The sequence below is a fragment of the Epinephelus fuscoguttatus genome, linkage group LG24, assembly GCF_011397635.1.
Source record: "Epinephelus fuscoguttatus linkage group LG24, E.fuscoguttatus.final_Chr_v1".
In the NCBI taxonomy this organism is placed as follows: Eukaryota; Metazoa; Chordata; class Actinopteri; order Perciformes; family Serranidae; genus Epinephelus; species Epinephelus fuscoguttatus.
The window spans coordinates 3,017,311-3,036,467 of record NC_064775.1 but is presented as its reverse complement, the minus strand read 5'-3'; the positions used below and the strand labels follow the sequence as shown (position 1 = coordinate 3,036,467).

General features: G+C 44.0%; 1 protein-coding gene across 1 annotated transcript in view; it reads left to right on the top strand.

The window, feature by feature from the left end:
- Positions 1–797: 797 nt before the first annotated feature.
- Positions 798–19,157, top strand: part of ahr2 (aryl hydrocarbon receptor 2) — a 90,233-nt gene continuing 71,873 nt past the window's right edge. The window contains exons 1-2 of the mRNA XM_049570807.1: positions 798–1,265; positions 15,354–15,541. Coding sequence (XP_049426764.1) covers positions 1,207–1,265; positions 15,354–15,541 — 247 coding nt within the window. The 5' untranslated portion in view covers positions 798–1,206. The remainder of the gene's footprint in view (positions 1,266–15,353; positions 15,542–19,157) is intronic.

Below are 19,157 nucleotides of genomic sequence, written 5' to 3'. Positions count from 1 at the left end.
GTCCTAAAATTAGTTGGATTTATTATTGTTATTATTTTGTTTTATTTTTTAGGAGTAGTAGAAGTAGTAGAACACTAGTAAAATAATACAATAAATAAAGCAAATAGGGTTATTTTTATTACTATTATTATTATTATTATTGTTATCATAATTATTATATTATTATTTATTTTTGTTTTTATTTTTTAAATTACTTATTATTATTATGTTATTCTGTAAAAAACATGCTAAAATTATTTAATTATAGATCATTCATTGTTCTTTAAATTTATTTAATTACAGTAGTTGAATTTATTATTTTTTATTATTATTATCATTATTTTTAGTATAATTGTTATCATAATTATTATTATTTCATTTATTTATTTTTGTTTTTATTTTTTTAATTACTTAAATTCTGTAAAAAAAAAAACATGCTAAATTTATTTAATTACAGTAGCTGAATTTATTATTTTTAATATTATTATTAATAAATTATTTTGTTTTTATTTTTCTTCTTGTGTCGATACATTATTTTGTAGAACAATAAAAATAAATAAATACTATTACGTATTTTTATTTTTGTTTGTGTTGTTTGTCGTTAGAATGTGTACAGCAGTAAACATAAATAAAACACTGTAATATGATAGGATGACAATCACAGAATCCCTCTTAAGGTCGGCCGGGTTGGAATGCAGCCTCCCAGTCATTCCTGCTCCGCGGTGTCAGCCTCACTCGATCCACATCCGGTCCACCTTAAATATTTCTGCTCTCAGAGCGCACCGCGACGGGAGCGCGCGGCAGCGGCGGCAGCGGCGGCTCTGTCAAATCACAACGGCAGTGACGCGCAGGCGGAGCACTTTCATTAAAACCCTCCGAGGACTTTTTTTTAACGCGTAAAAGTCACGGTGTTTTCGGTAAATCGGTGTGGAAGTACGCAAACGTCAGGATTATGAAAAGCTGCGATAGTTAGCCAACGTCTCGCGGGCGTTTGGAGCACGTAACGTACACAAAGTAAGTTTTTCTCCCGGCTGAGAGGCGCACGAGACGCGACCGAGGACTAACGTTAAAGGGGATTTTACCGTCTCGGCTTTCTGTCGTTGTTTTTATTGTTTGTTTGTTTACACCGAGGGATGTGAGTCTGCCTGTTTGGAGCTGTTTTTTTATTGACACAAACAACAAGGATAACGCCACTTGTGTTTGAACCCCGCTCTGTTTGAAGTCACCATGCTGACGAACACGGCGCTTTACGCGGTGAAGAAACGGAAGAAGCCGGTTCAGAAAATGTGAGTAAACAAGCGTAAACACACACAAACATCACGGGAATGTTCCGGGAGTGTTCCTGGAATATCTCATATTGTGTCTGGCTGCATAAGAAGCGTGTATACGATAGTTTAATGTGCTTTTATAGCGGCTACAGCGCTGCTGCGGTGTCCCTGAAGGCACCATCTGTACTTACACTGTAATACTTTAATAATGCTGCATTATAAAGTGCCCTTAATCATTATTTACTTGTTTTATTTACATACAAATAACATGCATTATTGCAGGAACATGTGTTTCATGCTGTATTTCACTCCCTAAATCATTCATACATGTACACACACACTGCTCTCTAGGTGCAGCGCACACACCTCCAGACTGCATCACAGCCTCTGCTACGTGCTAATAAGAGTGCACTCTGCATCCATAAAGTCATAAAGTCTATTTTCCCTGCTGTGGTTATGCAATGCTGGCCAGTGCTGAAGTCCAGCAGCACTTCAGGCACATGCAGCATGGAAAATAAAGAATACTGTTGCTCCAGTGTTATTTTGAAACCAGTTATATTATCTGAGACAGCTGGGCGTCCCACGGGAGCTCATTTTGACTTCTTTATTTCCCCCCTCTTTCTGAGGGTTGAATTTGGAGTTTGGTTATTAGTGCTGGCTTGTTTGAGTGTGCACCGTGGGCGGGGAGGGAAACAGTGCAGAGTGGATCCCCGCATCAGTGAAATCATCACAGCACCTTCTCATGAGGCTACTCTTGATTTAGGTGGATGTATAGTTTCATCTTTGCTCCTGGTTTCCCCCTCGAGAGTCCCCGAAGGGCCCCAGACCACAATCTGAGAGCCAGAAGACCATGCGTCAGAGTCCTATGTACAGGAGGGAGATGCTATTTGCACTTTATATTTGCACCTTTTGTTAGCACTGATTGATTTTGATGATTTTTTAGGAGCTTCTCGTACTTGTCCAAGGCTCTCTGGTGGTCTCTGGACCACAGTTCGGCCGCCAGTGCTCTTTCTGGCCCGCTCACAAGTGTCTATATATTTGTGCATTTAAGGAATTATAAGGAAGATAATAAATCACAAACTCTATTGATGACTCGTGCTTTAAAGAACCTTCTGAAATGTGTCTAACATGGGTCCTTGCATAGACCTTTCTGCACAAGAACCCTCAATAAACGTCATGTAGTTCTTCGACGACTCAATCGTGCCGTAAAGAGACCTTTATGGAGGTTTTCTTAGAGCGATTCTGTTCTGAATAAAGTCGAAATAGTTCTCCAGAGAACATTAAGGTCAGAAGACCCGTTGAGAACTGAACTGCACAGTCTGAATCTGCAGCGGGAGGCAGTCTGAACACTGTGGCTAGAACGACACGCCCTCCAGTCTGTTATTGTCTCATTCTGCTAATCGACACATGCGGGAGATGCCGCAGTAAATTAAATGTTAGCAGCCGTCCCGAGAGCTCCGCCTCGTAATGTAATGACAGCTAAATAGAGTTGCCGTGAATGAGTTTACACCCTCGCTTCCCTTGTCTTGAAGTCAGACGTCTGAAATAAGGTCTGTGGTCAACACAAGCTGAAGAGACTTTCACGGTTTGTTCGTAAAATATGTCACTAAATATCCCACTTTGAATTTCTAAGCTGTTACGTGTCTTAAAAAAGACGGTTGCTAGCAAGTGGCTAAATGAGACTACACAACGTCATCATGCCGAACACAGCTTAACAGCCTCGATGCGTCGACGTTAGCTTTTTACTTCTAGCGTTTGCGCTGAGGCTTCAGCAGTCATTGAAGTGGAGTTCATTTGTTAAGATTATCTTGCTGAATCCAAAATCCAGTGGAAAAATCCCATTGGCTTTTTGGCGACGCTAAAAACCTACCAAAAACATCGTCCCTGCAGCACTCTATAGGCTGTGACTGCAGCGGTTGTGGAGGCAGCAGGTTGTTTTTGAAATTAAGTCACTAGAACATCCGAAAAGTCACCAAATCTACCGAAAAAGTCACCAAATTGACGACAGTTGGCGCTGTAAAGGACAGGGGTGAAGAGTGGTGTAAAAACATTTTAGGAACATTCTTTAATGCACCATGCACATGTTCTGATGCCGTCTCAAAGAACGACTTACAAAAGTTCTGCAATTCAGCTCACCATAGCCAAGTGTTCCTCTTAGAACTTTCATAACAGTCAAGCACCATGGTAAAATGGCTCTTCTTTGACTTCTCATTGCTATTGGAAGAATAGACCCTTAATGGTGCTGCAGAGAACCTTTAGAGACCCCCTTTGGAGATGTTCTCTTGATGAACATGCTTCAGTTGTCGCTCAAAGACTCATTATAGTGCTGCAGAGAAGTGTTTTGAGGTGTTCTCCAAAGCACCATGCTGGAGTTGGTGTTCTTCAACCCTTCATGGTGCATTAAAGAACCTTTCAGAGAGGTTTTGTCAAGCACCATGCTCAAACCGTACCTCGTAGTCCCTTGACGGTGCTGTATAAACTTATTAGTGAGGTTCTTTAATGCACCATGCACAGATGTTCTTCCAGTGACCTTTGACATCGCTTTGAAGAACTACCTACAAAACCTCTGTATTTGAGTTCGTCCATAGTATTTTTGTGGGTTCAAACCCGAAGTAGAGCTTCAAAGAACATTTAGGGGAAGTTTCCGAAAGCACACTTTGCAAAGCAAGCACAGTGGGACAGCACCATGGTAACATTAGAGAAATCGAATCTTAATGGTGCTGCAGAGAACCTTTAGATGGACCCTAGAGGAAGTCTTTCACAGTATTAGAGAGAATTTTTTAAAGCATCATGCTTAAGTCCTGTCCAGAACCACGCCAGTTTACTCTGGATCCTTCATAGTGCTGTAAATAACATGTCTGGAGATGTTCTCTTGATAAGCATGCTTGACTACTTCCTTAAAGACCCAGAGAACTGTTTAAGGTGCTGAAATGGGTGCTTGTAGACCCTTCATGGTGCTGTTAAAGAACCTTGTAGGGACGCTCTGTCAAGTACTAAGCAGAAATGGTACCTCCAAGTCCCTGTCAGTGCTGTAGAAACACTTTAGGGAGGTTCTTGAATGCACCATGCACATATGTTCTTCCACCAACCTTTGCTATAAAGACCTATTCACAAAAGTTCTCCTTAGCGTTGTATCTTTGTGGTTTCACCTGCAAGTAGAACTGCAAAAGTACCTTCAGGGGAAGTACCTGAAGGCACCACACAAGTGTTCTTCCTAGGAACCTTTACAGTGGTATAGCACTTCTTATACCTCTCATAACTATAGAAATAGTTAATGGTGCTTTAGAGAACGAACGAACCCTCTGAGGAAATCCGAAGCACACTGTTAAAGGGTTCTTCTGGATCCTCCATGGAACTGTTAATAAGTGTAATAACATGCTTGAATAGTTCCTCAAGGACTCAAAGAGAACTGTTTGGTTCCCTAAAGCACCATGCACACATAGGTGTTCCCAGACACTTCGTGGTGCTGTAGAGAACCCTTCCAGAACATAAGAGCAGCTCTGAGCCACGCTGTCTTCCTCACTGGGATTTTACCAGTTTGTGATTTCTAACTTTAACAAGCCAGACTGGAGTGTTAACTGCTGCATACAGAACCACAGGCTCGAGCAGAGAACCACGGCCAGAACCCTGCCAGAACCGCGGTTTCAGTGTGTGTGTGGTACTACCTGCATTAATCATAATCAGGACGTGGAGCGAGAGCACTCTCACGCGATGTTTCCACGAGGGAGGAGGGAGGGAGGGAGGATGGCGTAATCTGAGACTTGCTGTGTGTTTTTTTTTTTCTCCTCCTCCTTGACTGCCACAACATACTTTTTTCCTGTCTTTCCTTCTGTCTCTCTGGGTGTTTTTTCGGGGGGTTGTTTCTTTCCTCCCTCCCTCAACACAAATTAACATAGTTCAGTGTCACGCAAACGCTTACATAACTCTGCCATGTTCGCTCGCCTTTGGTTTTTCAGGAAAAGTTGCTCTCAGGGAGTTTATCTTTCTGTTTTTTTTGTCTGGGAAAGAGTGAGTGAGTTATGAGTGTGTGTGTTAGAGACAGAGACAGTTTAACCCACACACAGGTCTCGAGGCGACGTTACGGCAGTCTGCCCTCAGGCAGTGTGCCTTTATATTTACACTGCGCTGTAAAGGGAGAACATTTGAATGTATGGTGATTTCTCTGCGTCCGTTAGAGAGAAACAAACACACAAAGGTCGATATAGGTTAAAAGACCCATATATGATGCTAGAACACATTTCTGGACATCAACGTGCAGCTCTTACAGCCCTCATGCTTCTGGTTTCAGTCTCTCCACCAGTTTCTGGAGTCTGGCTGCAGAGATTTGTTCCCATTGAATTCCCACAAGAGCTTCAGTGAAGTCCAACACTGATGCTGGGCGATAAGGCCTGGCTGTAGTTCATCTCAGAGGACGGGGCTGAGGTTGGGGATGGATCTGGTTCCAGAGGAGTGAAAAACCAAGATTACTTGTGTCGGATTTAGTGGCATCTAGCGGTGAGGATTGCAGATCGCAGCCAAATGAAACCTCGCCATGTGCTCAGCATGAACCCGCAGTTAGTTTTTAATATGAGCCGAATTATTTGCAGAGGTCTCTTCCTCTCCAGAACAATCGGACCTGGTGATTTAAACGGGTAAAAACACTGAATAAAGCAGTTTCATGTTAAAAATCAGTGTTTTTCCAATGCAGATTGGCTCATCATGGAGGGGCTGACGCTCCAACAGGAGTCTCACCCTGTGGAGCCAGTGTTTCGTTTGTCCGTTCTGGGTTTCGGCAGAATCTTTCCAGACTTCTTGGACCAGACCTGCTCCTTATGTGGGTAACTTATGTGTCAACTTACAAATGAACTTCATCCCTCAAGCGCACAATTCCCCTCTCATTCATTTCCATTCAGTGCAAGGAGAGGGACAAATGAAACATATGCTACCGATGGCAGAGCAAATTTGCGCCTTCGCAACTCTGACCAGTGAAGTTGCAGCCTCATCTAATAGCAAAGTTCTGGGCTACTGTAGAAACGTGGCAGTGCAATATTGTGATCCCACTGTGGACAAGATGGCTCATTCTAGGGCAACAAAACAGATGAAACCTCTGCCATGTGCTAAGCGGGAACCCGCAGTTAGGTTTCCTCTAGTTTTTACCGTGAGCCGAATTATTCGTAGAGGTCTCTTCCATCACTAAAAATACTGAATAAAGCAGTTTCATGTTAGAAATCTGTGTTTTTACAATGCTGTTTGGCTCGTCGCAGAGGGGCTGATAACTACAGTGCCAACGGGAGTCCTTCTATGTGGAGCCAGTGTTTCGTTTGTTCGTTCTGGACTTCGGCTTCTTGTCAATATACCCCCCCCCCAAATTGTACACGCTGGAGCTTTAAACGGTCGTTCACAGTCTCTTTAAATAGTCTCTCTAGCCTCTGTCTGACCCAACAGGTATCTGCAAACAAAAAACTGCTGACGTATACAAATGTGTGCAAAGTGTGGACACACTTCACCAAAGTCAACAAAACAGTTGTCGTAATTTAGAGGAAGGGTACTTACGACGAGAGGGGAGCAAGACTTGCTTAGATGTTTATCTATCGTCCGTCCGTCAGAGTGCAGTGTACTTCTGGGGACGTTTCGACGAGTGGGAATTCTAAGTGCGTGACACATCAGTGTCACTAAAGTTGCCTGTCTGAGTTTTTCTTATTTTTACTTATTATGTCGTGATGAGAGTGATAACACATGTTATAGAAGTTTCTTTGAATTATATCATTGATTGAGAGTGATACACAGATTAATATGCTGATTCACACTCCTAGAAAGAGTCAGGAAAGTTGAAGAACTTCATAAAACGACACAAAAGCACACAGAAACTCCACACTGGTGTTGTGTGATGACGGTAAAATGTGGAACATGCATTCACTTGTGATTGTTTATATCCAGTGCTGGCCTGCGGATGAATGCGAGTGCCAGAACACTGGAGCGACTCAGCAGGAACTAAACGGTCAGATGTCGCTGCTGGTTACTGGGTTTTTTTTGTGTGTTTTCATGGGGTCATGCTGATGTGAGGCTGACCGGCTGTTTCTCTTATGACTGTCATGTGACGGACATCAGTCTCAGCTTTCACTTCCCAGACGTTACGACACCAGTAAACATCAAAACAGTGGTGCTGTGATTTTGTGTTTATTTTGTGAGTCCTGTTTTTGGTCATCTGCGTTGCTGATACTAGATATTGGCTTTTTTAGTCTGACATCGCCTCTCTGGGCCTGGTGTCGCCTCTCTGGGCCCGGTAACACCTCTCTGGGCCCGGTGTCGCCTCTCTGGGCCTGGTGTCACCTCTCTGGGCCTGGTATCGCCTCTCTGGGCCTGGTGTCACCTCTCTGGGCCCGGTGTCGCCTCTCTGGGCCTGGTATCGCCTCTCTGGGCCTGGTGTCACCTCTCTGGGCCTGGTGTCACCTCTCTGGGCCTGGTGTCGCCTCTCTGGGCCCGGTGTCGCCTCTCTGGGCCTGGTGTCACCTCTCTGGGCTTGGTGTCGCCTCTCTGGGCCCGGTGTCGCCTCTCTGGGCCTGGTATCGCCTCTCTGGGCCTAGTATCGCCTCTCTGGGCCTAGTATCGCTTCTGTGGGCCTGACATCGCCTCTCTGGGCCTGGTGTCGCCTCTCTGGGCCTGGTGTCGCCTTTCTGGGCCTGGTATCGCCTCTCGGGGCCTGACATCGCCTCTCTGGGCCTGGTATCGCTTCTCTGGGCCTGGTATCGCCTCTCTGGGCCTGACATCGCCTCTCTGGGCCTGACATTGCCTCTCGGGGCCTGACATTGCCTCTCTGGGCCTGGCATCGCCTCTCTGGGCCTGGCATCGCCTTTCTGGGCCTGACATCGCCTCTCTGGGCCTGGCGTTGCCTCTCTGGGCCTGGTATCGCCTCTCTGGGCCTGGTGTCACCTCTCTGGGCCTGGCGTCGCCTCTCTGGGCCTGGCGTCGCCTCTCTGGGCCTGGTATCGCCTCTCTGGGCCTGGTGTCGCCTCTCTGGGCCTGGCGTTGCCTCTCTGGGCCTGACATTGCCTCTCTGGGCCTGGCGTCGCCTCTCTGGGCCTGGCGTCGCCTCTCTGGGCCTGGTAACGCCTCTCTGGGCCTGATGTTGCCTCCGTGGGCCTGACGTTGCCTCCGTGGGCCTGACATCGCCTCTCTGGGCCTGGTATCGTCTCTCTGGGCCTGGCGTTGCCTCTCTGGGCCTGGCGTTGCCTCTCTGGGCCTGGTGTCGCCTCTCTGGGCCTAGTATCGCCTCTCTGGGCCTGGCGTCGCCTCTCTGGGCCTGGCGTCGCCTCTCTGGGCCTGGTATCGCCTCTCTGGGCCTGGTATCGCCTCTCTGGGCCTGGTGTCGCCTCTCTGGGCCTGGTGTCGCCTCTCTGGGCCTGGTATCGCCTCTCTGGGCCTGGCGTCGCCTCTCTGGGCCTAGTATCGCCTCTCTGGGCCTGGCGTCGCCTCTCTGGGCCTGGTATCGCCTCTCTGGGCCTGGTGTCGCCTCTCTGGGCCTGGCGTTGCCTCTCTGGGCCTGACATTGCCTCTCTGGGCCTGGCGTCGCCTCTCTGGGCCTGGCGTCGCCTCTCTGGGCCTGGTAACGCCTCTCTGGGCCTGATGTTGCCTCCGTGGGCCTGACGTTGCCTCCGTGGGCCTGACATCGCCTCTCTGGGCCTGGTATCGTCTCTCTGGGCCTGGTGTCACCTCTCTGGGCCTGACGTCGCCTCCATGGGCCTGACATCGCCTCTCTGGGCCTGGTATTGCCTCTGTGGGCCTGGTATCGCCTCTCTGGGCCTGGTATCACCTCTCTGGGCCTGGTATCGCCTCTCTGGGCCTGGCGTCGCCTCTCTGGGCCTGGTATTGCCTCTCTGGGCCTGGTGTTGCCTCTCTGGGCCTGGTGTTGCCTCTCTGGGCCTGATATTGCCTCTCTGGGATATCGGTGGCGCTCCTCCCCCTGGGCTCTTTTCTCTTCCTGTATCATAACTCCAGCAGTGGAACAGACGCCAACATCGTATTTAGTTTCTTTTGTTCTGCAAAGGTGTCGTTGCCCTGCTGGAGACAAAGTGCCTTTGTGTGAATGCAGGGGAGTGTTTTTCTTCAAGTCCAACAAACCCCCCCCCCCCGTGCGCGCACACACACACACACACACACACACACACACACACACACACACACATTCATATACACACTCAGATATATACACACGCCCCTTCCAGGGCAGATTTGATAGATAAAATGAGAAGCAACAACACTGGCCGCTCATTGTTCTTGCAGGGAGTTGTGCCGTCAGGAATGCGGCGATAGGCATCTCGCCTTGATTTCAGATATGTCGTGTTCTGGAGTATTATTGGAAGCAGATGTCTTATTTACAGGAGGGAGCGAAGCAGGGCCTGGTCAGGTTCGCAAGTGACTAACGTTTGCAGATTAGTCTGAACTCCACGCCCGTCCACCTGCGCTTTTCTTTTGGTTTCTGAACACACTGGTTGTTATATTTAGTCTGATATATTCCACAGCACGGCACTGGCTTGAGCTGCTCTGCCTCCTAATGTTATTTTTAGAGGCATTTCTGAGAGCAGTTAACTTGTGAAATTGTACATTTGCTGATTAAACCCTTTGCTCTCTGTCCTGCCAGGTCCTCACATTCCTGCTGAGGAATTATTTTCACCACACTGGTTTTTAAATTTCATCTAAATCTCACATATTGTGCAGGAGGCAACTCATGTTCTGCCTGTTAATGTTATTTTTAGAGGCATTTTGGTCCTTTTTAGGGCGCAGTAGGCAGCCCCCTAAAAGCTTACAGTCAGTACGCAGGTATTTGTGCCTCTAAATGTTATTTTAAAAGTAATTTTGGTGTCTGCTGAGAAGTCAAACACTGACCCTTATATCAGTACTTCTTCACATTTTCTTGTGTGAATTTTACCACACTGTTGTTATGTTTCCTCCATTGAGCAACTTGGTAAGAAAGGCCCCACAAATTGCAAAAAAGAAAAAAAACAAAAAAAAACAGATAATTACTTAAAAAAAGCTAGGGAAAAATATTTATAATATTTATAATTATATACTTACATTTCAAAACTGCGTTGCAGAATTATTATAATTTTTAACGGCCTGCCAGGTCATATCTCTGTGTTTTTTTGTTTTTTTAAATTTCTTTTAAATTTAATTTAATTTGTTATTATTATTGTTATTATTTTACCAATTTTCTTGTTTTTAATTTTCTCTTTTTCCTGATTTTTTTTGTTGTTTTTTTTTTGCATTTTTTTGGTGTAATTTCTTCTTTTGTTGCTCTTTGCCTTCTTCACGTGTTTTTTTAAAGAGATCAGGCTAATTTAAAAGGTTTCATAGGGTTACATTTAACTCAGTTATGCTGGTTTTTCCAGCATTTTCTATTTTTACCACATTGGTTGTTCTGTATCATTTAAATTTCACATATTTTGCGGTAGACAACTCTGACAGTCAATGCACGAGTTGTTCTGGCTCTTTGTAAAGTAATTTTGGTCATTTTTTTAGAGCACAGTTATTATATTTTTTGCAGAAGGCAACTCAAGTTGTTTTGCCTGCTAATGTTATTTTTAGAGGCATTTTTGGTCCCTTTTGAGTGCACTTAAGCAGTGATATCATACATTTAACCTTAGCTCAGTCCTGTTTTGTATATTTAAAAGACTGTTATTATAGTTCATTTAAATAAAAGTCAGTAAATGAAGTATTGTGCCTCCTCATGTTTTCATTTAGATGCATCTTGGTCCTTTGTTGCAGAGCAGTAGGGTGCTGTATTTCACCTAAACGTCTTACATTTTGCAGCAGGCGACTTTAAATGCCTTTAAATGTTAGTTATAGAGGCATTTAAGTGCTTTTTGAGAGCATTTAACCTGTGATATTATAATTTAAACCTTATTTCAGTCCTACCAGTTCTTTTCACATTCCCTTTTTTAACACTTATTGGTATGTTTTGCATATATTTTGGTGCTTTTTAGAGAGCAGTTGGTTGTTGTATTTTATCTAAATTTCACATATGTAGCAGCAGGCAACATTTAGAGGCAAGAATTCTCATGCATTGACTTTAAATGTTGGTTCTAGAGACCTTTTCGTCCCCTCTGAGAGCATTTAACCCGTGAAATCACTAGTCCTGACTCTGTCATATTCATTTTGTTGTATTTTAATCTAATTTAAACATATTTTGCAGCACGTTTTTGCCTCTTTGAGATCAGCTAACTTGTAAAATTCTACGTTTGCAGATAAAAGCTTCCTCCAGTCTGCCACTGTGGTTTGTTATATTTCATCTGAATGTAACCGTGTTCACAACAGGCCCAGACGTACTGCGTTCTTTATTGCTGTTTCCTCCTCTTCATGTTATTTCTAGAGACATTTTGCTGCTGTCGGAGATAAGTTAAGCTCAGTGAAGTCTCACAGCGCAGATGTAGATTGTTCAGCCTCTTGTTAGTGTTTTTAAAGGCTGTCCTTTTGGCAGCAGCTGGGCTGTAAAATTACACATTAGGATTGGCAGGTGAACGCTCGGCAAATAAAACCTCAGCTGTTTACATTTCATTAACATTTCTGTCTGTTTTTTTTTTATTGGTGCAGAACTACAGAACAGACTTCAGTCTCTTACGGAGCGAGCTTGGTCTGTGTGTGTCGTAGATGCCTGTTTTTCCTGACATTAAAGTTCGATATTCAGCTTAAACGTTCCCGGAGTTATTACACAGCCAGTATTTAAAGTTGTGTTTCATCACACCTCATTTATGTTCATATTTGAGGCATTTTAATCCAAGTTTTGGCTGCTTTGTTCAACTATAAAGTAATAAATTTGCTCGCCAGATATTAGCCAGCTCCAAAGACTTTATTACTTTTCATTTTCTAGTGCTGGAAAGAGACGTTTCTGTGTGTTCAACAAACTGTTTCCTCACTATTGTTGGTCCATTTTTCGTTGCTGAAGGGGTTTATGTTGGTCAACGTTTTCTGCAACCTCATACCGCACATTGTGACACAGTGAGGCACCAGTAATGAGGAAGTTGAAGGGTCACAGTGTCTAGAAAGTATGTGGTACTGCAGGTGCACACACACACAGAGTGAGCGCCACAATTGGCCTCACCTGACCTAGAAATCCCCAGCGGAGTCATCAGCAGGAACATCTGAACCTGATTTAACTTGAGAACCAGCAGACGCGCAGCTGCTCTGTGTGAGACCGACCTGTAACTGGGAGGTCACTGGTTCCACTCCCACTACAACCACATGCTCTGCTGCAGTGTTCTTGAGCAAGACGCTGACACCTGATCTGCTCACAGTCTTCAGATCAAATATTTTATTATGTGTTAATTTGCAGATACACCTCAACATTTTACCTCGATTACGATTAATGAACGATTATTTTGTTTTTTGGTTATATCAATCTTTTTTTCAACAGTATTTTCATTTAAATTTTCATCCTTGACCCTTTTCCTCCAATAGTTTTGCAGTCAGCGCTTAACATCTACATTACAGCTGTGCAGGCTTTCAACAGCGACAGTCACAAGCGCTTGTGCAGCAGCAACAACCATCCATGCCAAACACAGCGCGCTAATCGAATCATTCAGGTTACTTGAGGAATCGTTTCAGCCCTAGTTTTGATGAGTGAAAACCATCCACTGATGAAGACTGCGGGATGCAGCTGAAAGCTCCAGTAAAGAGCTTTGAGTTTTGTTTTGCTGGACTGCTCTCCAAGGCAGGGAGCATCTGACTGCTATATTTATAATATTTAGACGGCGCTTGTGTGAGAACATTCACTCAGAACTTAGACGAAGATAAATAACTGTCATGGGAAACTTTCCCAGCATCCTTTGGCAGAGGAGTCCTGCTCCGGTTTGATTCGAGCTTGTCTCGGCTGTGATTGCCACGAGAACGACCACGGAGCATGTCAGCTATCGGTTCAAAGATTTATTGTGAAGGGGAAAAACACAGACGCTCAACGATGTGAAACTTGATTATGTTTCCGTCAAGTGGAGAGCAGAAATAAAGATGACTTGTGATAAGAATTGGTTTCTGTTCTCGTGTCTTTAATGCACTTAACACACTGAAGTTTATCTTTAATCATGAAAATCATGAAAAGTTGTTCTTGAAATTGTGAAAAACACAAACTTCAGCAACAATGCGCCTCTCAGAGGTTTATAAAAGTCCCTCTTTCTCTGCCGTTGATCAGATATCAGACTGTGGTTAAACCGTACGGGTGTGAAAATCACCGCAGAGCTGCGACAACTTGCCGCGGATAAATATAAACGACCCAGAAATCTGGGTGTAAACGAGAGGCATCTCCAGGGCCGGTTTGAGGTGCTCCACAGTTTCACACCTTCTCTGGGAAAAAGAAAAGCCCCTCTGTGCTGCCGAGGTCTGGTTCGAGTTAGAGCCGAGGAGCCGCCGGGTTTACCGCCGGTCACCGGAGTTCAGTTACAGATACAGACCCGCTTTCTGCTGCGGCGCTTCATGTGACGGCGCTGAGCTGCAGCCAAACAGACGGGCGTATTTAACTCTAAGTGAAGAATTAACGTATAGCTGGTGAACGTGTGTCTGTCTGTGTTACAGGAATCTGATCTTACGTGACCTTTAGAGTCGCATGTAGGAAGGGAAACGCTTCCTCTCACTCGGAAAATGTGTCTGTCCTGCATCCTGCACACACACACACACACACACACACAGGTGAGGCGGTAACAAACAAGCTCTGACATCAGGCTGCTGACCTGGTTCCCATGGCGACAGTGGATGGAGCAGATAGCTCGGCCCTCTGGAGAGTGGAGGTGGACCAGGGCATGTTGTTTTCCACTCAGGGAGGGAGACGAAGCATGGAAAGTTTAAAACATGAAATAATCCTCTGCTGTTGTGTGAATATTAGGAGTTCACCGTTTAGTCAAGTGCCATTAAATCACTGCAGAAGAAGAAGGTGCAATGTGGGGATGTTATCAAGAGTGCAAGTCAAACATGATACAAATCTTATTTATTAATTTGAGGAAGTCCTGTTTCTGTCTGCCCCCGGTAGTATTTTTGAACGCTTCATGTACATCATGATTTATCGTGTGTAGTGACGGTTTTAAGGCGACTAATCACAAGCGGATCAACATAAAATTAATCGGCAGTTATCCTGATGATTGATTCAGGGGTTAAATAATTTTCCGGCTTCTCAAATATGAACATTGGCAGTTTTTCTTCTTTATAAATCTGTGCACTGGTGTGTGAAAATTGGATATCTTTTGGTTTTGTGCTAATCTTTCCAATAATTGTTCAATGCAGCTAGACATGTCACAATACTAGAAATTTAGTAGCTGATACCAATACCAGTGTAATGCCACAGTTCCCAATACCCAGTGCGATACCATGGAAAAACACATGAATTACGTGTACTAAAAGATTTAATTTAATTTTATTTTATTTTATTTTTAAATGTATTTATTTTTTATTATTTTTATTTTATTTTATTTTATTCTATATTGTTTTATTTCATTTAATTTTATTTTATTTTTTAATTTGTTTATTTTTATTTTTTTAATTTTTTTTATTTTTTTATTTTGTTTGTTTTTATATATTTTATTGGTTTTAAATCGATTTAATTTGATTTAATTTGATTTAATTTTATTTTTGAATTTATTTTTTATTATTTTTATTTTATTTTCAATCAGGTATGCTTTTACTTGTACTGGTTTATTGGTTAATGTATTATTTTATCTCATGATAATCTTTTATCGTTCTATTTATTATATTTCATCCCGTTTTTTTGTTTTTTTTTTAATTAATTTGAATCATATGTGTCATCCTCTTTTAATGGTCTACTTTAATTATTACTATTTTATTAAATTTTAATATTTATTTTAAATCAGCCCTTGGTCACATGTCTTTGTATCTTTATTGGTTTATCCTTCATCTTAATTATTATTTCATGAGGTTTTATTCTTAGATGTAATGGATTCGATTCAGTTTTATGGTTGGTTGCTGACTTTGTCTTGTGACTGCAACTTCAAAACTTCAATTAAATGTGCTGTATAAATAAATAAAGTTTTGCTTCCTTGCTTGCTAAATTAAATTGATCTTAAATTAAATGCTCAGAGTATACGTGGATCTTTGTTACCATGTTTTAACGTAGTCTTCTTTCTGTACCCGCAGACCCAAACCACCACCCCCAGATGGCGCCAAGTCCAACCCGTCCAAGCGCCACCGCGACCGGCTCAACGGCGAGCTGGACAAGCTCACCAGCCTGCTGCCTTTCACCGAGGAGGTCAGGGCACGGCTGGACAAGCTGTCCGTGCTGCGCCTCAGCGTCGGGTACCTGAAGGTCAAGAGCTTCTTCAACGGTGAGTGTCAGAAGTGTCTTTGAGCTACGAACGTCGGAAATATAGAAACCTTTAGTCTTCCAGAGAAAGCAGCTCAGTCTTTCATGAGACTGTCGAAGCCTTAAAGGGATGGTTTGGATTTTTTGAAGTGGGGTTGTATCGGGTATTTATCCACAGTCAGTTTGGAGAAGCAGGCTGGAGTCCGACACGGAAGCTGAGCAATGTATTCCTGGTGATGAGGGTCAGCAACAAAATGTATTTCAGCCACCAAAAAAATCAATATCAGTTTAAGTGTATGCCATATTGAGAGTATCTTCAGCGATGGCTTTAGCTCCCCATCTATGCTCTCATCAAAGCCTCCAGACTCCATTGAGAAAAACAGCAATTTAAGCTCTCTTAACACAGGAGCTGCTGGTGTACCGCTGCTTCGATAAGTTAGTTAGTTTGTGATATTGTGTGACTTTGGTGACTCCAAACTAACCCCTTCAGATGCCAAAGTCACACAGTCACACAAAATAAGTAACTTACCAAGGCAGCAGTCGACCAGCAGCTCCTGTGTTCAGCTACGTTAAATCGCTGTTTTTCTCAATGGAGTCTGGCATTGAAGAGAGCGATATAACGGCGTCATTTTCCAGTTGGAAATCACCATCTGATGTTAAAGTAAAGCAGTGAAAATACTCTCAATGTAGCGTATGCTTTGATATTAATGTTTTCAGGTGGTTAAATATGTTTTGTTGCTGGCCCCCATCCGCAGCAATAGCTTCCATGTCGAACTCCAGCCTGCTTCTGCAAAGTGGGGGCGTGCCAGCTGACATCTACTGCTTGTAACATATTTTCCATGGAAAAGTACCCCATACAACCCCACTTTAAAAAATCTGGACTGCCCCTTTAATTTATGACCATCGTGAACGCATGAACGTATTAGTGCTCGTCTCTATTTGTTAGAATAATTAAAGGGCAGACGTCTAGACTGCAATCAGATCCCACACCCAGAGCCATGCTTTCATTTTCATACACACTCTGCGCTGATTTGAATAGCAGAGAAAAACTTAAGGTCGAATTTCACTGCACCTAGGAAGCAGTTGTTTTGTTTGTTTTCCAGATGTGACACAGAAATAAAGTGAATCCTGACCTATTTCTGTCAGCATGTCTGAGGGAAACTTGAGGCTCAGCGAGGTTATTCCAGTTTCCAGCGAGCTTCCTCACATTGTTCCGCCTCCTCTTATGAAAACAGCAGCGATTAGCCCCAGACAGCCCGAGAGACAGGGTTCCTATTTACAGTGAAGGGCGTCGGGGGCGTGTGGCCGCCACCAGCTCAGAGGCTATATCTGTGCAGGGCTGTGAAATCTGGCCCTCCTGGCTCACCGTATATTTGGAGCTGACCTCGTCTGCTGCGGGAGGTGTGAAGTGGAGCGAGGCGAGAGCACAGAGCAGGTGTGCTGCGGGCTGAAATGCTAATGTACACATGTATGATCAGAGCGTGTGGGTGTGCAGTCGGTAAATACCAGACGGTACATGTGGTTTCTGGATGTTTCTGAAGACGCCTGGAGGGAGACTTGTGATATTATTGAGCAGAGGTGAAGACGCTGACGGCGAATACAGTTGAAAATTAAGAATCAAAACTGACTTTTTAGAACTTTTATTCCACATTTAAGATGAACCCTGCTAAATTTGAGCGTGTCTCCAGCTGTAACTGACACCAGCTCCCCGCAGAGATCTCTAAACGAGCTAATCAGAGCTCGGATCCAGCAGGAACGTCTGTGAGGAGGTGATATATCACTATTCCTGAGCACTGCAATAATAAAACCGCTCTTGTGTTCACTTTATTGGCTTGAAATTGAGGCCTTCATCGCTGGAATCAATGAGGGTTTTTGTTCCGTAATGGGCTACAAAGTCAGCCAGAAATTAAGTAATCAATGAGTCACTGGCGTTGACTAACAATCCCATCAACCTCCTGCAGACATGTTTGGTCTTTCTGTGATCGGAGACGGTATAAAACTGACTTATTACGCCTGTCATGTGGGTGTATGTGCAGAGACAGTGTGTTCTGAGCCGCTCTCATCAAAATTAAGTTTCAGCTTCGACCAGTTGCCAAAGGAAACAGGCAGCACAGCCGGTTGCTTTGGAGTCATCAATTATTTGGCAGCGCTGGTCACTTAGTGTCGGCTGAACAAAATCGTTTGGAGTCTGGTTGCTTTCAAGCCACACCGTCAGTGTGCGGCGAGGTTGGTGGTTCTCGCAGCTCGGTGCTTTTATTTTGAAAGAGGATCAGTGGGAAGTTTTTCTGGTTACAGCTTCTCAAATGCAACGATCAGCTGAGAGTATCAGAGGTTTGGACATAACAGGACATGTGAAGACGTCACCTTGGACTCTCAAAACGTTTCTCAGTGTGTCACTGACCAAATAATTACGAGGTTGATTATTAATACTTGAAACAAACTTTTAGTTGCAGCCCTACAGTATGATAAAGACATTATAATGACATGATAATTAACTGAAAGAGCCTCTTAACACCCCCAAAAAGTGATTTCAAGACACATGCTGTTGCAGTTGACGAGTCATCAACTATTAAATTAATCGAGTAGTTATTTGAGTAATTTATTTTATCTACAAGTGCACGTCACACACTGAGCGAGACGCTTGTTAATAGCCCCTTCTACACTGCCAGATTTTCTGTGAATATTGGGCCGTTTTGCCGGCAAGCTGCGAGCGTTTAGACATCTGATCCGAGGTGCCCAATTTTCTGCCTCGTAGGGTAGTCATATTGGTGGAACCCTTTTAGTTTAAACAGAGCGAGGCGGCCTTCCGCAACAGGAGGGGCTGTTGATGACTTGTGGGAGGAGCTGTTGATGATGCCGCATGTGCGAGCCACTGGCGGTGGATAAACAGGAAACAGCTGATAGCAGGAATTAGCGAGCAGCTAGTAGCAAGAGGGAAACACAAACCTGACAGACACTGTAAAGATGAGTAACTGGGGAGACAAGGAATTGCGCGCCCTCCTTGTCCTCGCAAACAAAGAGGCCATTAACCGTCAGATGACGGGGACGGTGAAGGACGGGCCGACTTATGAGAGAATCGCTGAAGGACTGACCAGCCGCGGCTTCCCTCCCACGTCACTGTTTACGTCACACGCTGAGCTACACGTTTTGTTACTTGCTCACGCCCCCCATTGCCCTGAAAAAGGCACATTCTGTATAAACAAAAGTAGGTAGGCAGCATTTTGCTGCACTCCCCGATTTTGTTTTTATACTGCCAATGCTGAAAAAAGACTGATTGGGCTTTCCTGCAAATTTGCACAACTCCTGTTTAAAAAGGGCTACTGTGTCCATACTAAAAATGTACTTACGGGTGAAAAACGAAAACCAAAAACAACCGCAACCTCAGTGGCATTTGTTTCGATCCCACTCCCTCTTGACTTTAGCCTTTTGTTTACTTTCCTCACTTCCGTTTCTCTTCTTGTTGACCAAGCTGAACTGCCAATCAGAGTGATTTCATTCTGCCATCTCCAATCCTGATTCAAGAAAGCCATTAACATGAGTAGCCTGTTAATGACACTGTGGGCTAATGGGCATGTAGCTACTTCCATGTTTCACATGATACGTCATGTTTGTAGTCGACCAATGAAGATGAGTTTACA